This window comes from Coregonus clupeaformis, unplaced genomic scaffold (assembly GCF_020615455.1).
Source record: "Coregonus clupeaformis isolate EN_2021a unplaced genomic scaffold, ASM2061545v1 scaf2949, whole genome shotgun sequence".
Taxonomy (NCBI): Eukaryota; Metazoa; Chordata; class Actinopteri; order Salmoniformes; family Salmonidae; genus Coregonus; species Coregonus clupeaformis.
Genome location: NW_025536403.1, coordinates 1 through 23140, shown reverse-complemented (window position 1 = coordinate 23140; position 23140 = coordinate 1). Strand labels below are relative to the sequence as shown.

The window sequence follows — 23140 nt, the reverse complement described above, 5'->3', positions numbered from 1 at the left end:
TCTTTAGAATAAGGGGTTTTCAGTGGACTAAGAAAAACATCAGACCTGAGTTAATCTTTTGTGGGTACCAGCTTTCTACACAGAGGAGTGTGCAATTGTATGAAAGCTGGAAGCTGGAAATTGCATTGACTGGCTGTACAGCATACAGTACATCTAGATTCTCTACAGAGGACATACGCTGACTATGTACAAACCGTAGGTCACAGTAGGCAAATAAAACTCTTTCAACGATACAAAAAGAATATACAATTAATTTGCGTTGTTTTTATCTCCTAAATGAAACCCATTTTTACTTCCACACTACAACCCTCCTGTACCTGTGTTGTTTTACAGTTTGTTCCTTATTTGGAGACTTAAGAATGTCAATGTGCAAAGTACAAGAATGTTAGTCTTATATGTAATACTGTATGTTATTTGAATTGTATTTATATGTAAGAAGGTACAAAGACCTAGCCTGGGTACTATGCCTTTGACAGGAGTGGCAAGGGGTGGAATGTTAGCTAGACTGGTACCTGGACTTACAAAGACCTAGTCCAGGTTAATAATTCCCTTCATTCCTTGGAATCACATCATGAATGTACTCCTAAAAACCTCAGACCTGATTCGTTTTATAGACTACATAACAGATATGCAGTATAATTTACAAGTAATATGTTTGTACAAAGTGTTATATTGTTTTTAAATAAATAATAAGAAAAGCATGGTTAGCATGGTTATGATTGACAGAGTTCCGTCATCATCACTTATGCACTTTGGCTGCAAAGTTATAATCACATGCTGCCCCACTATGGTACATCTTGGTCATATCATGTAGACTATGTAGAGGTGAGCTCTCCTTTCCAAACGCATGCCTTACATTACAGCTATGGTCTTGCTGCGTTTCTGAGCAAGATTGTCAAGAAGTGTTAGAAATGTCCAGGGGTCCAACTAGATCTAGCAGCTACAGCATTTCATATTCTACTCTTTGTACCATTTATTCTTGTAAATGATCAGTTTCAGATAACTAGACTTCATGGAAGCGTTTTTATTTAAAGCGTATTTATTCACCAAATGTTAATTGTTGTTAATTAACCAATTAATTTGAATAGTCTACTGTCTACATTATCGCAAAAGCCCAAAATTCAAAACATAATGTATTTTCAGCAAAATAAATGTGTTTATCTAATCAAAAACCACATATTAAAACACAGATTTTCAGGCTACACCATAGAACAATAAAATGGATGTTTATTGGTTAACGCCATGGGCTCTATATGGAATATTTGTTTATATCATGTAAAAGTAAGAAAAGTCACAAAAGTCATGTCTTTAGAATATAAAAAGTCATACAAAAGACATAAAAATAAACTATAGCCTCTGGTAAGCTGTAAATACACATCCTGTAGCCCAAAATGGAAAATAAGACATGCTATTACATGTTGTCTGTTTGGGATCTGCGGTAGGCTTCGTTGTTATATCTGTCTCCGTGTAAATGTGTGTGCGTCCATACATTCGGTTTGTGTGGATGTCATTTCTAGTATCCGCGCCTGCGACAAACCCCCATCCACAATTCCTTGTTTTTTTCTTACGGCCAAACAAACCCCAGAACCAGCCGCAACACTTCTCCTTCTCCTTCTCCTTTTTATTACTTTCCTCCTCCATCATTGCCATCCATCCCTTCATCCAGAAGGGTTCGGGTTCCTGTGAACAAACAGAGTTGGTGAGTCGAAACTTCAGGCACCTTAATTGGGGAGGACGGGCTCATAGTAATGGCTGGAACGGAATCGATGGAATGGTATCGAACACATCAAACACATGGTTTCCATGTGTTTGATACCATTCCAGTGACTCCATTCCAGATATTGTTATTAGCCGCCCTCCCCTCAGCAGCCTCCTGTGGTGGAAACAAACCGCAGGAAGCCATCAGCATCAGCAACCTGGCAAAGCTGAAGCTGCAGCTCAGTACAGGACAGACAACATTCAAATTGACTGATATTATCAATGAGACAACACAGAATACAGTGTAGCTTACATTCTCAAGGAGGAGTTCCTTCATTCTGTCAGCACTGGCTTTCTCAATGCAAAGCTCCAGCTTGGTCTTGTCTAGGGAAAATGGTGATAGGACAAGATAGGACATTTGAACGGAAGTGAAGAGTTCAAGTTGTTATTGTCCAACTGGTTAGCTGACTGTTACATGTAGCTGTTTACTCTACATCGGATATTGTTGTGAAATTGTGAATGAAAGAACATTGTGGAATACAAGTAATTTACAAGAGACTAGGCCTGATTCTGAATGTAGCACACCAACAGTAACAGTGTTCTACCTCTATTATCTGGAGAGCTGGTCTCTCTCTTGACCGGGATGTTGATGCAGTATGGCCGGTCATCACCCTTGTTGGTGTCCTTGGCGAAGGTCAAGGTAGGCCTCAGTTGAGCCATGATCTCTCGGACCATGATATCGCAGACCAGCAGAGACCGTATGTCTGGGTATAGCTGGGCTTTAACCAATGGCCACTCACGGAAAGTCCTGAAGTACTTGCTCCTGATAGAGAGTGAGACGTCTTCTAAGAATGTGGCCATCTTGTCTGGCTCATCGTTGAGCTTCTTCAGAGTGCGTAAGAACAGTCTTTGGTTTTGGTATTTCAGTGCCTCTTTCTGAACCTGGATATCTATGTGCTCTACCATATCATTGCAAAGTGGGACGTCTTCCCATGAACCGTACTGCTGCTTGATTGTGCATGAATCTGGGAAGACAGAGTCAAAGACTTTCCTGACAAGACTAACAGGAACAATATCAATGGTTTGTCACCTTTGGTTTGTTCCTCTCTGCCTCCTTCTGAGCCTGGTCTTGCACAGGCTTTCCACAGTCCTTTGTTCCTCTCTGTTTTTCGGCTTTCCCCATCCTTGGTTGACTCGAAAACATCAGTCTGTGGGAACTGCTTCAAAAAGCAGCCTGACTGACGTCGAGAGCAAGAGGATTAACAGGGACTGTGTTGCTTGATGTTACAACCTCCTCATCGTCGTCCCCTACAAAGTATTTGGGGTCGATCCAGACTACATCTCTGTTGGAGGAACGAGGCAGAGAAACACGGTGGATGTAGTCCAACTTGATGTGGTCATTCAACGGGAAAGCCTTCTGGAACAGTGCCAGTTTCCCGACCTGGGACCCGTAGTGATTGTAGATGGTCTTCCTAAGGTCCTCGGGTAGGGCTACTGCAAAGAGCTTGCTCTCCATTGCCTCTTCGCAGCTCCTGGCAATTGGACGCTGTGGGCCGAGGACTTGAAGCGGATAGGTGTCACTAATGCCCTTGTACACCATTAGGATCCCCTCACAGATAGCACTGGGGATGGTGGAGATGATCACCGGGTCCTTCATGGCAACCAGTTTTTTTATCTTGATTGTTGTGCCAAACTGATGTATCATGGCACTCTGCATGTGCAACACTGTCTGCCTCATGTTGCAGAAGGGGGGGCACAGCTTTTCATCCACAGAAATACCTGGAATCTTCCTCAAGATGTTAAAAGCTACTGAGGCCATTTTAACAACCAGTAAGAGCAGAGCCTGTTGGTCAAGCTGTTTAGTACCGTGTCCGTTCATTGGATGAAGTTTTAGAATAAACTTCACTACGAAGTCATTGAACAGTTCTCCGCTAATGATCAATCTAGCAGGTAGAGGACAGATGTTCACCATATCCTGACTAATATGTCTCTCCTCTTCGTTGGCAGCATAAACATCAGGCACTGTCTTAGAAATGCATAGACCTACGAGATGAACAATGTACCTTGTCAAGATGTGTGACCTGATTCCCAGTGCTCTCGCCAGCACAGGTTTTGGGCCTAGCACCTCCTCCAGGTTGTTGATAACAGCCTTGGCCACCTCATAAGCATCAATGGACTGCTGAGTGTTAGACATCTCCTCATCCTCAGTTACTTGAACCCAGGGAATAGACCACAGAAGAGCTTTGGTGTTGTTGATGATAACAGGTGTCTCCAAATAGACTCCCTCCTGAAAGGCTTGGGGATCTACTTGAAGAAGCACCTGGGTGATGATATGCTTAATGGTAGAACCAAGTACCACAATCTGCTTTGGCATGGTCTTGTATGCAGTCTTCATCGTGGTCTCAATGTCTGTAAGGGCCGTTTGGAGTATGGGACAGGTGCTAAGGTCAAGGACCTCAACCTTCTTCTCCTTCACGTGGTAGAGAAAGAGAGGCATTGTAATGTTAGTTCTATGTACACCTCTGGTGTCTTTACTGCCTATCACATGTCTTGTAGAGTATTTCTTATTACATGTACAGGTATAGTACTACACTGAGAAAAAAAATGTGCTATCTAGAACTTGAAAGTGTTCTTCAGCTGTCCCCATAGGAGAACCCTTTGAAGAACCCTTTTTGGTTGCAGGTAGAACCCTTTTGGTTCCAGGTAGAATACCTTTTGGGTTCCATGTAGAACCCTTTCTACAGAGGGTTCTACATCGAACCCAAAAGTGTTCTTTCTACCTGGAACCAAAAAGGGTTCTACGTGGAACCAAAAAGGGTTCTCCTATGAGGACAGCCGAAGAATCCCCTTTGGAACCCTTTTTTCTAAGAGTGTAGTATACAACAAAAATGCACAAATAAAGGATCCAGTCTTACCTTGTCTACCTGGCTCTCCAGGACCTTCATGACATTGACTGCTGAGGATGAGGAGGGATAGGGGATCAGGTTTGCCTTGAAGACCTCAGCCTTCTTCTCCTGGGCTTCTCCATCCGCCACCTTGTCCAGCAGGCTGTCCATGACCTCCCTGACCTCCTGTGGAATCTCCACCTGGGTCTGGCTGAGGAACTCCACCTGGAGCATCTCATCTGACCTGATCTCAGGTTGGGCCTGTTTCTCTGAGAGCATACCTGCTGTGTCGCCACCCATCAGAGCTGCAGAACCAAGATGCTCATGGGAAGTAACCCATGGCTTGGCCTTGTCAGTCAGGAGCTGCTGCCCCTCCATGGCTACCTTCAGACGGAAGAGAGGAAGACATTAGTTCATACTGTTCCTTTGTGAACTTAAGGTGCAATAACAGGTAAATAAACAGTCTATGTGGATGGTAGCAATGGTGTACTATAGTTTAGGGAATGGAAAAGTATGAGTATACCTCTCCTGGGGACTGGTGACATTGGCTTAGTGTCACGCTCAGCTCTCTATGAACTTCCTGCTCGATCTCATGGAGTCTCTGGCGACCCTTCACCTTCAACATCTGTACGCACAGTAGGAGTTTAATATTAGCAGTGGTATCACCCAGGACATTTTATTTTATGGCCTTGACAATGTCATTTTGTTCAGGATATCACAGATTTATCATGGATGTGGTCGGTCCAAAATGTATTAAAAACTAAAGGAGAACATCAAAATAGATGCTTATACACATGAGAGCTATTGAATAATTAATGGCAAACTTACCTGCTCATCAAGGTAACAATCGACCCAAGAAGACCCTTGGATGGATGTAGAGTCATCCATATTTGCTCCAAGGTATCACCAAGAGACCAGTATAACAGCTAGAAAAGATTTATTTACAGAAAACTCAACTAAAAACTGCTAAACTGTGCTAGAAAACTTCTGTAAATCCTAAATAAGAACTAAACAATCGAGCAATGTAACCAAGTAGTGTATTATAGCAGTCTGAATTCAGAATGTATGTGTATAAAAATAGAACTATAGAATGCTCAAATATAGAACTTTAGAATCTTTGGCAAACATAAGACATTGTGATCACCACTAGATGGTGCAAGTGAACTAAAAATAACTGCGGCAAGGACAGCGCCAGAAAGTATTCTGAAACAGAACGCTTTTCATTCTGAACTGCCTAGATGTCACAGTAGGCTGTTTTGCGTGTAACGCTGCAAACGTGAAATATTATCAATAAAGAAAAAATCTTAACTCTATCTTTATCATATGGAAAAATGTCATGTTTAATTACTCCATTGTTTACAAATAAATAATTTACAATTTAAGTACAGTACTGAGACCCCATGTTTTGAAAATATTCAATATTTTTCAATAAATTGTTTTCTTTCATAAAATAACACTCCCATACAAATGAATGACAGGTCAATACTTTTATTCTTAACATCATACAAAATGATTTCCAACAACCACACAATACAGTAACATACATACGTGCTCAATATAACCTTGAATATGAACAGACATCAGATACAGTTCAAATGTATCACTAGCTGGTAGGGAATTGGTAATAAAACTTGCTACCTTTAGAAATTATATTTATTTTTATACAATATGTAAGGAACCATAAGAAAAACCATTTGTCATGGATGACTGGCTAGTTGGAACCAGAGCTATTTCAGTGTTCAGTCCTTAATGTCCTTCCCAATAGTTACTTAGATTTGAAAACATTAGCCGAACATAACACAATGTAAAACTAACAATAAGTAATGTTAAATCCTTTAATCAATGGGAACATGTTATGGTCAAAGATAGTTCTAGAAAAGTGGCTTGTCTCTTTATGTTGTTTCAGGACTGGGGCTTTCCACTGGGCTCTGTTGAGAGAACAACGCCCCCAGTAGACAGTCAGTAGCACTGCAGGCAGTGGGCTCCTCTCCTCCCAGACACAAAAGCCTGTGGAACCCAGCACAGCACCCTGGAACACACACACACACAGAGACGCACAAACACACACGCACCAGGCACACACAGTGTGAGCTATATTAACATGGTACTTGTAAGGTACTTAGTCTTAAGTAGAGTTTGTGCAAAAAAAATCTTATTTAAACAAGTCAAAGATGAAAGAGTGTTGTGTAGCGATCTGAGTGTGACTTTGTACCATTCGTAGATGTCGTCTGTCACAGGTTCAGGCTGCGTTTGGACCCACTGACCGATTGACCACATCCTGACCACGTTGCCTATAGCAACCGTCTCCCCTTTACCCTCTCCATCGCCCCCCTCAGCAGGCTCCTCAGGGACGTCCTCGTAGCACAGGAAGTAGCTGCTCGAGAAACACAACACACAGTGTTGTTCTTGGGTACTGACTCACAAAAGTAAGAATAAACAGATTGGATATCATCATCAGTGGAGGAAAAATAAGAATGCCCCACATTGCCCTCCTCAGAACGGAGGCTTTCTAGTTTTCCTGAGACCTGCCAGTCTGTCCACATCCAGGGTTCTGTCGCTGCCCAGCCTCACTACAGTCAAAGCTCATGTGGCCCGGAGAAAAGCACTTGACGCACAGCTGGTGCATCTGACAGTGAGCTTTGGTCCAGTGATTAGTGCTTCCACAGACAGCACACTCATGCTGACGTTTGTGGAACTGTTTACGGGGCCCTCTACATTTAACATGTTTAAGTCATTTAGCAGACGCTCTTATCCAGAGCGACTTACAGTTAGTGCATACGTTACTTTTTTTTTTCATACCCCCCGTGGGAATCGAACCCACAACCCTGGCGTTGCAAACACCATGCTCTACGAACTGAGCCGGCCATTCCCTCGGCGACGCTGGTCCAATTGTGCGCCGCCCCATGGGTCTCCCGGTCGCGCCGGCTACGACAGAGCCTGGATTCAAACCAGGATCTCTAGTGGCACAGCTAGCACTGCGATGCAGTGCCTTAGACCACTGCGCCACTCACAGACTGAGTATTGCTGAGTATTGCTGACCAGAGCCTTCTCTAACAAAGTCAAAACTTTCTTTAATGTCCCACCCTCAGATACAGATGGTGCCTGGTCTGGTTCACGGCCACATTGAGAAAAAGATGACACATTAGGTCTTTTCACAGGACCCACTCCCTCCTGAGGGCAGTCAAAAACAGCAGCAACCTGCTGTGAAAGTTGTGTTCTACATGCTTTACGTTCCCTTAACAGTTCATCCAACCGATCCTGTACCTCACTGGCTGTCCAGTCACGAATGGGTTTGCTCTTGAACACTTGGGCCAACTCTTTATCAGGACAGTTGCGTACAAACATGACTGCCAACTCTGAGCACTGATTGGGTAAGGTCCTGCCCTCACTCACAAGGTACTGTTCGGCTGCCTCTGCAGCTTTGTTAAGCCTAATCCAGAAATCTATTGGACCCTCATTAGCATATGGTTTGATTGAATAGAAATCAGCTAATGGCATACCTGAGCAGACAGTATCCCCAAAGTGTTGCTTGAAAACACTGAACACCGCCTTAACATCTGTGACAACAAGGTTGTTACGCTTCCAGACTTTGGTCACATCCCGTGCCCTCCCCATGAGCCTAGACATCACCTCCCCAACATTCCCAGACCCAGTGTAACCCCTCTTCTCTAGGTAGACTTCCATTAACTCCTCCCACTCCAGGACAGAGTACTTATCTGAGCCATCACCCCTAAAAAGAGGTGGAGCACTAACATCTGACTTCACAACCAGATTCAGCTTGGACGCATCAATAAAGGTTGACCCACACTGCTCAGGCAGGGGAAACTGCTGGGGTTGGTGAGGGGGACGGGCAGGAGAAAGACTTGAAACCCCAGGCTGCAGTAAACTCGCTCTGATAGATTCTCCTATCTCTGAACCAATCTGCTTAATAAGGTCACTAAGCTGACTCGGAGGCGTCCCATTATCACCGAGTACTGTGGATGATGGTACATCAAAAGACAGAGGTGGGATACCCTGGTCAGGTGGAACAAACAGCCTACCCCTCCCAGTGCTTGCAAACTCAGGACTAGCAAACGCTCTACTCCCAGGAGCTGACTGTACAATTGGTGTAAATGGAAGGACACCCCTCCCTCTACCCACACTAAAATCCCCAGCATAACACGTCTTATGGATTTGAGAATCTTCCATGGCTCAACAGAGCACTAAAATACAATGTAATTTAGTGCATTCAAATACCCAAAAAAAATAAATGCAATAAACAAATTCATCCAAAACATACAAATAAGCACGAATACCTGTATCTAATGAATATGCTACATTCACTGTTTACAGTATATATTCACTTACAGTAAGCCATCAACAAATTCACATGCGCAGGTCGTGCACCTCATCCACATGCACAGCTCCGGCGGTCGGCTTGAGCTGACCAGTCGGCAGGTCACGTAATTAGGACACTGCCACAACTGGAATTCTGATGGTTGGATAATTTTTATTCGACCTGCACACGAAGAGACAACACACAATATGTTAGCTCTTGGTGCAGCCACAGCTCTCGAGCACCTTGCTAGTTGAAGGTCAGGCAAAGAGAACAGGTGCTGCATGCACACATTCAGTGCCTAACAACACACTATACAATACAAGTAAAATGATATACAACATAATTCTGACAAAATAAATGACATACCTCTACACGAAGAGACAACACACAATAGCTTAGCCCTTGGTGCAGCCACAGCTCTCGGGCACCTGCGTGAGCACATAGAAACTCACTGTCTAATCAGAGACTTCAACACATTAGTTCCCACAATGAGTTCATCAACCTGCCCATCAACAATAAGCACTGGGACTACATAACAGAAGCCATAAAGTTGAATTTTTAAGTCACACATGCCCACTGGGCTAGTTTGTTCCCACCACAACCCACCAGGATGATGTCTGAAGGAGCTAGAAAGTTCCCCTCTACCACTCCTGCCTCCCTCAACCGAGGGACAATATCTGCGCGCAGAGTAGTAGCCATGGACCCACTATCTAACATCCCCTTCAGCTCAACTTTATCCTGTACTAGCACAGTGGTGTAAAACAAACTGTCATTCTGAGTAATTCTCATTGTGTTCTGAAAAATGACTGTGTTGTTCTTGGGTACTGACTCACAAAAGTAAGAATAAACAGATTGGATATCATCATCAGTGGAGGAAAAATAAGAATGCCCCCACATTGCCCTCCTCAGAACGGAGGCTTTCTAGTTTTCCTGAGACCTGCCAGTCTGTCCACATCCAGGGTTCTGTCGCTGCCCAGCCTCACTACAGTCAAAGCTCATGTGGCCCGGAGAAAACACTTGACGCACAGCTGGTGCATCTGACAGTGAGCTTTGGTCCAGTGATTAGTGCTTCCACAGACAGCGCACTCATGCTGACGTTTGTGGAACTGTTTACGGGGCCCTCTACATTTAACATGTTTAAGTCATTTAGCAGACGCTCTTATCCAGAGCGACTTACAGTTAGTGCATACGTTACTTTTTTTTTTCATACCCCCGTGGGAATCGAACCCACAACCCTGGCGTTGCAAACACCATGCTCTACGAACTGAGCCGGCCATCCCCTCCACTACCCTAGGCGACACTGGTCCAATTGTGCGCCGCCCCATGGGTCTCCCGGTCGCGGCCGGCTACGACAGAGCCTGGATTCGAACCAGGATCTCTAGTGGCACAGCTAGCACTGCGATGCAGTGCCTTAGACCACTGCGCCACTCACAGACTGAGTATTGCTGAGTATTGCTGACCAGAGCCTTCTCTAACAAAGTCAAAACTTTCTTTAATGTCCCACCCTCAGATACAGATGGTGCCTGGTCTGGTTCACGGCCACATTGAGAAAAAGATGACACATTAGGTATTTTCACAGGACCCACTCCCTCCTGAGGGCAGTCAAAAACAGCAGCAACCTGCTGTGAAAGTTGTGTTCTACATGCTTTACGTTCCCTTAACAGTTCATCCAACCGATCCTGTACCTCACTGGCTGTCCAGTCACGAATGGGTTTGCTCTTGAACACTTGGGCCAACTCTTTATCAGGACAGTTGCGTACAAACATGACTGCCAACTCTGAGCACTGATTGGGTAAGGTCCTGCCCTCACTCACAAGGTACTGTTCGGCTGCCTCTGCAGCTTTGTTAAGCCTAATCCAGAAATCTATTGGACCCTCATTAGCATATGGTTTGATTGAATAGAAATCAGCTAATGGCATACCTGAGCAGACAGTATCCCCAAAGTGTTGCTTGAAAACACTGAACACCGCCTTAACATCTGTGACAACAAGGTTGTTACGCTTCCAGACTTTGGTCACATCCCGTGCCCTCCCCATGAGCCTAGACATCACCTCCCCAACATTCCCAGACCCAGTGTAACCCCTCTTCTCTAGGTAGACTTCCATTAACTCCTCCCACTCCAGGACAGAGTACTTATCTGAGCCATCACCCCTAAAAAGAGGTGGAGCACTAACATCTGACTTCACAACCAGATTCAGCTTGGACGCATCAATAAAGGTTGACCCACACTGCTCAGGCAGGGGAAACTGCTGGGGTTGGTGAGGGGGACGGGCAGGAGAAAGACTTGAAACCCCAGGCTGCAGTAAACTCGCTCTGATAGATTCTCCTATCTCTGAACCAATCTGCTTAATAAGGTCACTAAGCTGACTCGGAGGCGTCCCATTATCACCGAGTACTGTGGATGATGGTACATCAAAAGACAGAGGTGGGATACCCTGGTCAGGTGGAACAAACAGCCTACCCCCTCCCAGTGCTTGCAAACTCAGGACTAGCAAACGCTCTACTCCCAGGAGCTGACTGTACAATTGGTGTAAATGGAAGGACACCCCTCCCTCTACCCACACTAAAATCCCCAGCATAACACGTCTTATGGATTTGAGAATCTTCCATGGCTCAACAGAGCACTAAAATACAATGTAATTTAGTGCATTCAAATACCCAAAAAAATTAATGCAATAAACAAATTCATCCAAAACATACAAATAAGCACGAATACCTGTATCTAATGAATATGCTACATTCACTTTCACTGTTTACAGTATATATTCACTTACAGTAAGCCATCAACAAATTCACATGCGCAGGTCGTGCACCTCATCCACATGCACAGCTCCGGCGGTCGGCTTGAGCTGACCAGTCGGCAGGTCACGTAATTAGGACACTGCCACAACTGGAATTCTGATGGTTGGATAATTTTTATTCGACCTGCACACGAAGAGACAACACACAATATGTTAGCTCTTGGTGCAGCCACAGCTCTCGGGCACCTTGCTAGTTGAAGGTCAGGCAAAGAGAACAGGTGCTGCATGCACACATTCAGTGCCTAACAACACACTATACAATACAAGTAAAATGATATACAACATAATTCTGACAAAATAAATGACATACCTGTACACGAAGAGACAACACACAATAGCTTAGCCCTTGGTGCAGCCACAGCTCTCGGGCACCTGCGTGAGCACATAGAAACTCACTGTCTAATCAGAGACTTCAACACATTAGTTCCCACAATGAGTTCATCAACCTGCCCATCAACAATAAGCACTGGGACTACATAACAGAAGCCATAAAGTTGAATTTTTTAAGTCACACATGCCCACTGGGCTAGTTTGTTCCCACCACAACCCACCAGGATGATGTCTGAAGGAGCTAGAAAGTTCCCCTCTACCACTCCTGCCTCCCTCAACCGAGGTACAATATCTGCGCGCAGAGTAGTAGCCATGGACCCACTATCTAACATCCCCTTCAGCTCAACTTTATCCTGTACTAGCACAGTGGTGTAAAACAAACTGTCATTCTGATTAATTCTCATTGTGTTCTGAAAAATGACTGTGTTGTTCTTGGGTACTGACTCACAAAAGTAAGAATAAACAGATTGGATATCATCATCAGTGGAGGAAAAATAAGAATGCCCCACATTGCCCTCCTCAGAACGGAGGCTTTCTAGTTTTCCTGAGACCTGCCAGTCTGTCCACATCCAGGGTTCTGTCGCTGCCCAGCCTCACTACAGTCAAAGCTCATGTGGCCCGGAGAAAAGCACTTGACGCACAGCTGGTGCATCTGACAGTGAGCTTTGGTCCAGTGATTAGTGCTTCCACAGTCAGCGCACTCATGCTGACGTTTGTGGAACTGTTTACGGGGCCCTCTACATTTAACATGTTTAAGTCATTTAGCAGACGCTCTTATCCAGAGCGACTTACAGTTAGTGCATACGTTACTTATTTTTTTTCATACCCCCGTGGGAATCGAACCCACAACCCTGGCGTTGCAAACACCATGCTCTACGAACTGAGCCGGCCATCCCCTCCACTACCCTAGGCGACACTGTTCCAATTGTGCACCGCCCCATGGGTCTCCCGGTCGCGGCCAGCTACGACAGAGCCTGGATTCGAACCAGGATCTCTAGTGGCACAGCTAGCACTGCGATGCAGTGCCTTAGACCACTGCGCCACTCACAGACTGAGTATTGCTGAGTATTGCTGACCAGAGCCTTCTCTAACAAAGTCAAAACTTTCTTTAATGTCCCACCCTCAGATACAGATGGTGCCTGGTCTGGTTCACGGCCACATTGAGAAAAAGATGACACATTAGGTCTTTTCACAGGACCCACTCCCTCCTGAGGGCAGTCAAAAACAGCAGCAACCTGCTGTGAAAGTTGTGTTCTACATGCTTTACGTTCCCTTAACAGTTCATCCAACCGATCCTGTACCTCACTGGCTGTCCAGTCACGAATGGGTTTGCTCTTGAACACTTGGGCCAACTCTTTATCAGGACAGTTGCGTACAAACATGACTGCCAACTCTGAGCACTGATTGGGTAAGGTCCTGCCCTCACTCACAAGGTACTGTTCGGCTGCCTCTGCAGCTTTGTTAAGCCTAATCCAGAAATCTATTGGACCCTCATTAGCATATGGTTTGATTGAATAGAAATCAGCTAATGGCATACCTGAGCAGACAGTATCCCCAAAGTGTTGCTTGAAAACACTGAACACCGCCTTAACATCTGTGACAACAAGGTTGTTACGCTTCCAGACTTTGGTCACATCCCGTGCCCTCCCCCATGAGCCTAGACATCACCTCCCCAACATTCCCAGACCCAGTGTAACCCCTCTTCTCTAGGTAGACTTCCATTAACTCCTCCCACTCCAGGACAGAGTACTTATCTGAGCCATCACCCCTAAAAAGAGGTGGAGCACTAACATCTGACTTCACAACCAGATTCAGCTTGGACGCATCAATAAAGGTTGACCCACACTGCTCAGGCAGGGGAAACTGCTGGGGTTGGTGAGGGGGACGGGCAGGAGAAAGACTTGAAACCCCAGGCTGCAGTAAACTCGCTCTGATAGATTCTCCTATCTCTGAACCAATCTGCTTAATAAGGTCACTAAGCTGACTCGGAGGCGTCCCATTATCACCGAGTACTGTGGATGATGGTACATCAAAAGACAGAGGTGGGATACCCTGGTCAGGTGGAACAAACAGCCTACCCCTCCCAGTGCTTGCAAACTCAGGACTAGCAAACGCTCTACTCCCAGGAGCTGACTGTACAATTGGTGTAAATGGAAGGACACCCCTCCCTCTACCCACACTAAAATCCCCAGCATAACACGTCTTATGGATTTGAGAATCTTCCATGGCTCAACAGAGCACTAAAATACAATGTAATTTAGTGCATTCAAATACCCAAAAAAAATTAATGCAATAAACAAATTCATCCAAAACATACAAATAAGCACGAATACCTGTATCTAATGAATATGCTACATTCACTTTCACTGTTTACAGTATATATTCACTTACAGTAAACCATCAACAAATTCACATGCGCAGGTCGTGCACCTCATCCACATGCACAGCTCCGGCGGTCGGCTTGAGCTGACCAGTCGGCAGGTCACGTAATTAGGACACTGCCACAACTGGAATTCTGATGGTTGGATAATTTTTATTCGACCTGCACACGAAGAGACAACACACAATATGTTAGCTCTTGGTGCAGCCACAGCTCTCGGGCACCTTGCTAGTTGAAGGTCAGGCAAAGAGAACAGGTGCTGCATGCACACATTCAGTGCCTAACAACACACTATACAATACAAGTAAAATGATATACAACATAATTCTGACAAAATAAATGACATACCTGCACACGACGAGACAACACACAATAGCTTAGCCCTTGGTGCAGCCACAGCTCTCGGGCACCTGCGTGAGCACATAGAAACTCACTCAAACACTGCCCCAAATACTCCCGAGTTACAATAGGTACCCTAATTAGCGAGCTCGGTGAAAGTTGTTAACATACATCTTTATATTGTCCACATTGTAACAAAACCTGTAGTTGCGTAACAGCACTTTGTGTAACTTTACCACAGTTTTATATTGACAAATTACGGCGCCAAGGACAACATACCTTGCTAGTTGAAGGTCAGGCAAAAGAGAACAATAAGAGGGTACATAAATACAGATAACCCGCGATGGACCAAACCAAAATATACACAACTTTTACAATTAGGTGTATTTGCAATATAGATACATAAACATGTTTGTACACCAAAAAATAACATTAGCTATGCAGCTGTAATTAAATAAAGAAACCACATTGAATTATTATTATTATTAACTTATTAACATCCCCTCTTGACCTGGCCTACTTGAACTGTCCTTGTGTGCAATTTGGTGCATAATCTAGGGGAACAACATCACACTACTACACATATAATTCAAGTCATACCTTTATTGTCATTCATGCTCTTATTTTTAACCTAGTAGTTTTGCAAAAGTGTAACCTGCGTCAATTCTAGGAAATATTGGAATAACGTGCTTAAGAGGAGCCCTGACACGCACAACAGGATAACACAACTACCACATTTTCAATTGACAATCATTGATTTAAATGGATGTGGTCAATAGATTTGTATAGGCATATATACTCATTTAATTTAACTTGTAAGCCAAGGTTGGATTAGTAGGTCTATGCAACATGCACCTGGATAACCGCGTCATGAATCGGAACGGGCTCCAACGTCCTCATATACACATTATGACAAAATAAAGATCTTAATATTTCACGAAATAAAGACATAGAAGAAAACAGGTTCTAGAAACTCAATTTCTCCATGGCAATAGAATGTAAACATGTAAATTGCGCCAAACATATCCAAATATCGCCTACAACTCAATTCTCAGCGCAGCATATTGGACGACTCCACAGGCATTGATCATTCGCGACTTTAAGTCATTCCTGTTATCTCTAGAGCATCCCGTATATTTATAGCGCTGCATTTCGTCCCCCTCTGACCATGGATAGGGTTGGGAGCATTCCTGAGTTCACTTATGGTCCCACTAAGGTAATCTTAGGAGATATTCCTTTTGGCATACTGTAAATGCCTGTGCATAATGTACCTAATAAAGCATAATTATTTTAATTATCTTCAAAGGAATTCTGTAGAAGCAGCCTTTATTTTCAGACTCTGCAGGCCTGCTGGGAGGAAGCATATTACAATAAACAGGTAAGATTCATCCCACAAAAACAGTAACCACAGAAAAAAAGAGATAGATTTAATCCCAAAACAAGAGTTTTATTTCAAGACAGTTTAGAGAAGATGGTCATAAGAGTTTTTAATATCACTTGCAAATTGTGAGACATGAGCAGTTGTGAAATGTTGCGAGAGGCCCTTCTGAAAGCACATTATATGGTCTTTAGTGGCACGGTCTCACACCTTACCTCATCTTGCAGAAGAAGCTCATGGTCCACTATCTGCTGCTCCAGAGTCGAGGCCAGGTCTCGCCCCATGTCACCATGGAGCACATGAGCGACTGGCTGGTGTCTCAGGGCAAAAAATCCCTTAGGGAGAGGTGAGTACCACGTCAGCTCTCACCTTCACTGCCATTCTCTGTCACCAGCAGCACTCCAGGAGGTGTGGGTAAAATAAACAACAGATAAATAGGAAGCCAGGAAAGTTGAAATGCTTTGTGTTTTATTTGAAGGGTGTGGAAGGAAACCCTGGAGGAGGGGAACGAACTCGCTCGGCTGGTAAGAGAATGAGAGTTAGAGACTTAGACTATCAGTCAGTGAGCTCCTTTCTAGCCTTTCAACAACTAGTCAGTACAGCAGAATATATCTGTTGTGAAATTACACTAATGGGACTTCCTGTTTCCCTACGGCAGACCTGGGAAGTAAACACCTGCCTAAAAATGATTGACATGGAGCACAAGGCTGTCTGCAAGCTCCGCCGCTCTATGCACACCACCTCTCCAGCTGGCGCTGACATGTGAGTTCCATGTACTGCCCTGCATACAGCTTGCTCCATTCATCTACACATCTGGAGCTATGCAGAAAATAACTAGGGCAGTGTTCTCTGTGTGAACATTGCACATCGTTTAGCTTTCTCTGCTGCTTTTTGTTGATTTCAGCGACCCCAAGGTCCACATCATCGTGGAGAGAGCTGTGAGGAGCATTCTGGACAAGCTGTCCAATAAGCCCTGTAGCAACCTGCTCAGCCCATCCCAGGTGGTGGTGGAGCTGGTGCCCAGGATCCTCCTGGCCCTGTGGCTTCAGCCAGAGGAAGGCCATTCAGATCACCCCATCCTCCTAAGCGGGATGGCTGTGAGTATGGTGGTGGCCGTAGGGGAGAAGCTCTCCAACACGTTGAAGGCCTCTTCTCCTCACACCCCTTTCTCCCGGGCTGCTGCTTTTGACTCTGTGAGGTCGATCCTCGGGAGAATCAGCCAGTCCTTCTCCCTGGATGACCTCACAACCCCTTTTTTATGAGCTCTGTCTGTGCCTTTGTGGCGGACGAGGTGAAAAGCTACTTCCAGCCTACTGCAGACACCCTGCGAGTTCCCCCTGTCCTAGTGGTGGCCTTCTCCGCCACACTACCAGCTGACATCCAAGCAGGTGAGTAGCACTCATAGAGAGCACTCTGACAGATGCCTTTTGTCATGACATCCTGGTGCCTTGTAGTAGTAGAGCCAATCAGGATTTTAATTGTCACCCCAAACACAGATGCAGACCAGGCTTCTTCCCACCTGGAGGTTGTGGAAATCCCCCCTAACACAGAGGCACACCCAGCTTCTTCCCACCCGGAGGTTGTGGACATCACCCCTAACACAGAGTAAGACCCGGCTTCTTCCCACCTGGAGGTTGTGGAATCACCCCTAACACAGAGGCAGACCCGGCTTCTTCCCCACCTGGATGTTGTGGACATCACCCCTAACACAGAGGCAGACCCGGCTTCTTCCCACCTGGAGCTTTTGGACATCACCCCTAACACAGCGGCAGACCGGCTTCTTCCCACCTGGAGCTTGCGGACATCACCCCTAACACAGAGGCAGACCCGGCTTCTTCCCACCTGGAGGTTGTGGACATCACCCCTAACACAGAGGCAGACCCGGCTTCTTCCCACCTGGAGGTTGTGGACATCACCCCTAACACAGAGGCAGACCCTGGCTTCTTCCCACCTGGAGGTTGTGGACATCAACCCGTAACACAGAGGCAGACCTGGCTTCTTCCCACCTGGAGGTTGTGGACATCACCCCTAACACAGAGGCAGACCCGGCTTCTTCCCACCTAGTAGTTGTGGACATCACTCTTGACACAGAGGCAGACCTGGCTTCTTCCCAGCTGGAGGTTGTGGAATCACCCCAAACACAGAGGCAGAACCCGTCTCTTCCCACTTGGAAGTTGTGGACATCACACCTAACACAGAGGCAGACCCGGCTTCTACCCACCTGAAGGTTGTGGACATCACCCCAAACACAGAGGCAGACCCGGCTTCTTCCCACCTGGAGGTTTTGGACCTCACCCCTAACACAGATGCATACCCTGCTTCTTCACTCTTGGAGGTTGTGGACGTCACACCTGAAGAAAAGCCTCTCATGGTGGCCGTCTCCGCCACTCTGCCATCTGCCATCCAAGCAGGTGAGTAAGACTTATAGAAAGCACTCTGACAGGTGCCGTTCATCATGATAACATGTAAAGTGTTGGTCCCATGTTTCATGAGCTGAAATAAAAGATCCCATTCAACTGGCCAGTGTTTAGAACCTACGGTTTGCATTTATTTACATTCTGTCCCGCTTTTGTCCCTTTCCAGAGGATGTTGCTGTGGTCACCCTGGACGTCACCCCACACGTCACCAAGGACGTGACCCTGGATGTTCCATGCAGGGCGAGGAAAGGGGCAGTCCGGCGTTTTTTTTTGCAGGCTTTGGAGGGCAGTGTGCTGCTGCGCTTGCCACAAGGAAGAGGAGGAACAATATTAACTATTCATTAGACCAGAAACAGGATTGAACCATAGACCATTAAATTCTTTGCATTATAGTTGCCTTCAATTCTGATTTTCTTCTGTTTAATTCTTAATTAATTTCAGAACATTTCTCTAAACTTTGTGGAGTAGGTTGTATAAATAAGTGGGAAACATCCCAATCCCAATTTTAATGCTTTTAATAATTAACTTATTACATTTTTTTTAGATGTATTATTTGACAAAAAAGTGGAGGGCGCGACAAAAAAACTTTAATCATCATAGAAAACTCTTGCTCACTATTAAAAATGCATTGTTTTATTTAAGCAAGGTTAAAAGATTAACGTTTCGGCCTAGTCTATGACGATATGCAAGTTGTGTTTGCCCAGTTAAAGGGGGGACCCAGACTCACCCTGGTTCTTGAGGGTTGCAGACACTGAATAATTATCATTTGAAATAAATGGCACTTTTCAAGTCTTGACTAAAAATCTTTAATGAATATGAATTTAAATACAATTGACTTGAGGATCAGAGCAGGCAGGCTGACTGGCTTGCCCTGAAGGCCCTCTGCCTCTACCTCTGTGTGGTTAATCTCAGCCAAGAGGTTGTATGGGTTGTCTGTCTCTCTCTGGGTGTGAATCACTATCACTATGACCTCTCGCTCCGCCTGCCCGTTGGCCTGATTAGAAGGCTTCCCCTCTCATTCCTTGTTCACAGGAGCAGGGGTGATGGCATCCGGGGTAACCTCCTCCTCTCCTGTATCTAACCCATCTTTCTGGCTGTGAGTTCGACTGAGGTCACTCGTTCTCTCTCCCAGGGTGTTGGATAGTTTCTCCTCCTCTGTGTCTTGTGTATTTTCTACATTGTAGAATAATAGTGAAGACATCAAAACTATTAAATAACACATATGGCATCATGTAGTAACCAAAAAACGTGTTACACATATCAAAATATATTTCAGATTTGAGATTCTTCAAAGTAGCCACCCTTTGCCTTGATCACAGCTTTGTACATACAGAATAATACGAAATGTTCTGAGACCAGGTTGCGCTTTCACCTCCCCCGGTAAGAGGGGAATAAGGCAACCTCAGAGTTACATTCAAGGATACTTTATTGACACACACGGATGAAATGGACATGGAAAGGTAGTGGAATGATAGTGGTCCTGTAATGGACAGATAACAGGGGTAATGAATATGCACAATAACTGATAGCACAAGTAGAGCAACAACGCTATTAACAAAGGAAGGGCTGTATTAATGGCATAATGCTACCTGCGGAGTATTACACAACACAGTAAAACACAGAGAGGCAACTGGTACTAGGCAATGGTAGTAAATATAAAGAACAACAAGTAAGAATGATATACATGTTACAAACTCACTTTGTGCACGTACACTATCCCACGGTATCTCTGTGCATTCAAATTGCATCGATAAAATGCAATTGGGTTCATTGTCCGTAGCTTATGCCTGCCCATACCATAACCCCACTGCCACCATGGAGCATTCACAACGTTGACATCAGCCAACAGCTCGCCCATACGCTGCTTTACAAGTGGTCTGAAGTCGTGAGGCCAGTTAGAAGTACTGCCAAATTCTCTAAAGCCGCCTTGGCTTATGGTTGAGAAATTAACATAAACGTATCTGGCAACAGCTCTGGTGGACATTCCTGCAGTCCGTAAGCCAATTGCACGCTGCCTCAAAACTTGAAACATCTGTGCATTGTGTTGTGTGACAAAACTGCACATTTTAGAGTGGCATTTTATTGTCCTCAGCACAAGGTGCACCTGTGTAATTATCATGCTGTTTAATCAGCTTCTTGATATGCCATATTTGTCAGGTGGATGGATTATCTTGGCAAAGGAGAAATGCTCGCTTATAGGGATGTAAACAAATTTGTGTACACAATTTGAGAGAAATAAGCTTTTTGTGCGAATGGAACATTTCTGGGATTTTTATTTCAGCTCATGAAACATGGGACCAACACTTTACATGTTGCGTTTATATTTTTGTTCAGTGTAGTTATTAGGTTGGGAGATTGGGATCCTATCTGGGCTAGCTAAAGCCATCTTCATGGTTAGTAGTATGACAGAGAAAATATAACAAGACAAATTTAAACATCACAAATCTGAGGGGGCAGTGACCCTGTGCCCCCTTTGGGCATGACGTCTCTGCTATCAACCACATCATTCTGTCTCCGTGAATATTCAAAACAGACACATTCATTCAGGTCTGGTACTGGTCCTACCATATAGATCAGGGATGGACAATTCCAGTCCTTGGGGGTCGGAGGGTGTCACACTTTTTCCCCCATCCCTAGCAAACACAGATGATTAAACTTATTGCATTCTAAACTGAAACCCATGAGTACTTGATTATTAGAGTCAAACGTGTTAGCTGGGGCTGGGGAACAAGTGTAACACCAATCAGGTCCCGAGGACTGGAGTTGCCCATCCCTGATATAGATGCTCTGTTTGCACGCATCGAGGGATGTGGTGAGTGACAGTGGAGACAAGGGAGCACACAGAAACAGCTTTGTCCTTTTAGAAAGTCGTCATAATCCTTAAATAAATATGATATGTATGCAAGAAATCAAGAAATGCAGAGCCACTTCCAAAAACATATTGACAGAGTCTAGTATCTAGTAATCTAATCAATTAGTTTTCAACCCCTTTGTTATGGCAAGCCTAAATAAGCTCAGGAGTAAAAATGTGCTTAACAAGTCACATAATCAGTTAGATGGACTCACTATGTGTGCAATAATAGTGATTTTTGAACGACTACATAATCTCTGTACCCCACACATGCAATTATCTATCAGGTCCCTCAGTCGAGCAGTGAATTTCAAACATAGATTCAACCATGAAGACCAGGGAGGTTTTCCAATGCCTCGCAAAGAAGGGCACCTTTTGGTAGATGGGTACAAAAAAGCAGACATTGAATATTCCTTTGAGCATGGTGAAGGTATTAATTACGCTTTGGATGGTGTATCAATACACCCAGTCACCACAAAAATACAGGTGTCCATCCTAACTCAGCTGCCAGAGAGGAAGGAAAACGGTCAGGGATTTCACCATGAGGCCAAAGCATGCTTTGATAGGAGAAAACTGAGGATGAATCATCAACATTGTAGTTACTCCACAATACTAACCTAATTGACAGAGTATGCACTCACTAACTGTAAGTCGCTTCTGGATAAGAGCGTCTGCTAAATGACTAAAATGTAAATGTAAAAGAAGGAAACCTGTACATGCATTGTGTTTGCAATCAGGCACTAAAGTAAAACTGCAAATAATGTGGCAAAGAAATGAACTTTATGCCCTGAATACAAAGCGTAATGTTTGGGGCAAATCCAACACAACACATCACTGAGTACCACTCTTCATATTTCCAAGCATGGTGGTGGCTGCATCATGTTATGGGTATGCATGTCATTGGCAAGGACTAGATACTTTTTTAGGATAAAAATAAACGGCATAGAGCTAAGTACAGGCAGATTCCTAGAGGAAAATCTGGTTCAGTCTGCTTTCCAACAGACACTGGGAGACAAATTCCCTCTTCAGCAGGACAATAACCTAAAACACAAGGCCAAATATTCACTGGAGTTGCTTACCAAGACGACATTGAATGTTTCTGAGTGGCTTAGTTACAGTTTTGACTTAATTCGGCTTGAAAACCTATGGCAAAAAAAATGGCTGTCTATATAATGTATATTGCATATATTTTACAATCCAGTTGTGCAAAGCTCTTGGAGATTTACCCAGAAAGACACAGCTTTAATCGACTCAGGGGTGGGAATACTTATGTAAATGAGATATTTCTGTATGTAATTTCCAATACATTTGCAAAAATTTCAAAAGCGTGTTTTCAATTTGTCATTATGGGGTATTGTGTGTAGCTGCGTGAGAGAAAATATTATAATTGAATCCATTTTGAATTCAGGCTGTAAGAAAACAACATGTGGAATAAGTTAAGGGGTATGAATACTTTCTGAATGCACTGTATACCTGCAAGAAAGTGATAAATAAGTGACTGTTTGAAAGGGGTCATATAAACATTGCCTTATTTATATTTTTACATATAACATCAAGTTAATTCTGTCTGAAATAGTCATGCTATAATGTAACGTTTCTCAGACCAAATTTCCATTCTGGCTCAAACAAAGCAATCTGATCATGCTCCAGTCAAAAACAGCTATAGGGAATGCCTATACATTGTCCAATCTCCTTCCACACATTGATTTCATCTTTATTCAGAAAGAAACAAACTTGAAATTA

The 23140-nt window shown here is 44.3% G+C and overlaps 2 protein-coding genes across 2 annotated transcripts; both read right to left on the bottom strand.

The window, feature by feature from the left end:
- Window positions 1–2920: 2920 nt before the first annotated feature.
- Window positions 2921–5787, bottom strand: LOC123489280. Its single transcript, XM_045219966.1, has 4 exons — window positions 5412–5787; window positions 5107–5208; window positions 4614–4967; window positions 2921–4168 (listed from the first exon to the last, which is right to left on the bottom strand). The coding sequence occupies exons 1-4, from the start codon at window positions 5469–5471 to the stop codon at window positions 2921–2923; spliced, it is 1764 nt and encodes a 587-aa protein (XP_045075901.1). The 5' UTR covers window positions 5472–5787.
- Window positions 5788–6280: 493 nt separating this feature from the next.
- On the bottom strand, window positions 6281–9005 carry LOC121532992 (UPF0575 protein C19orf67 homolog). The gene is made up of 3 exons (XM_045219968.1): window positions 8970–9005; window positions 6796–6957; window positions 6281–6612 (listed from the first exon to the last, which is right to left on the bottom strand). The coding sequence occupies exons 1-3, from the start codon at window positions 8978–8980 to the stop codon at window positions 6543–6545; spliced, it is 243 nt and encodes an 80-aa protein (XP_045075903.1). The 5' UTR covers window positions 8981–9005; the 3' UTR covers window positions 6281–6542.
- Between the last annotated feature and the right edge of the window lie 14135 nt (window positions 9006–23140).

Bases quoted from the DNA above. Each gene is read 5' to 3' on its own strand.
- LOC121532992 (XM_045219968.1), bottom strand. The intron at 6,613-6,795 runs GTACAAAGTCAC...TGTGTGTTCCAG, and splicing joins ACAGACGACATCTACGAATG to GGTGCTGTGCTGGGTTCCAC.
- LOC123489280 (XM_045219966.1), bottom strand. From the start codon at position 5,471: ATGGATGACTCTACATCCATCCAAGGGTCTTCTTGGGTCGATTGTTAC. The intron at 5,209-5,411 runs GTAAGTTTGCCA...CTGTGCGTACAG, and splicing joins ATTGTTACCTTGATGAGCAG to ATGTTGAAGGTGAAGGGTCG. The intron at 4,169-4,613 runs GTAAGACTGGAT...TACCACGTGAAG, and splicing joins TGGAGAGCCAGGTAGACAAG to GAGAAGAAGGTTGAGGTCCT.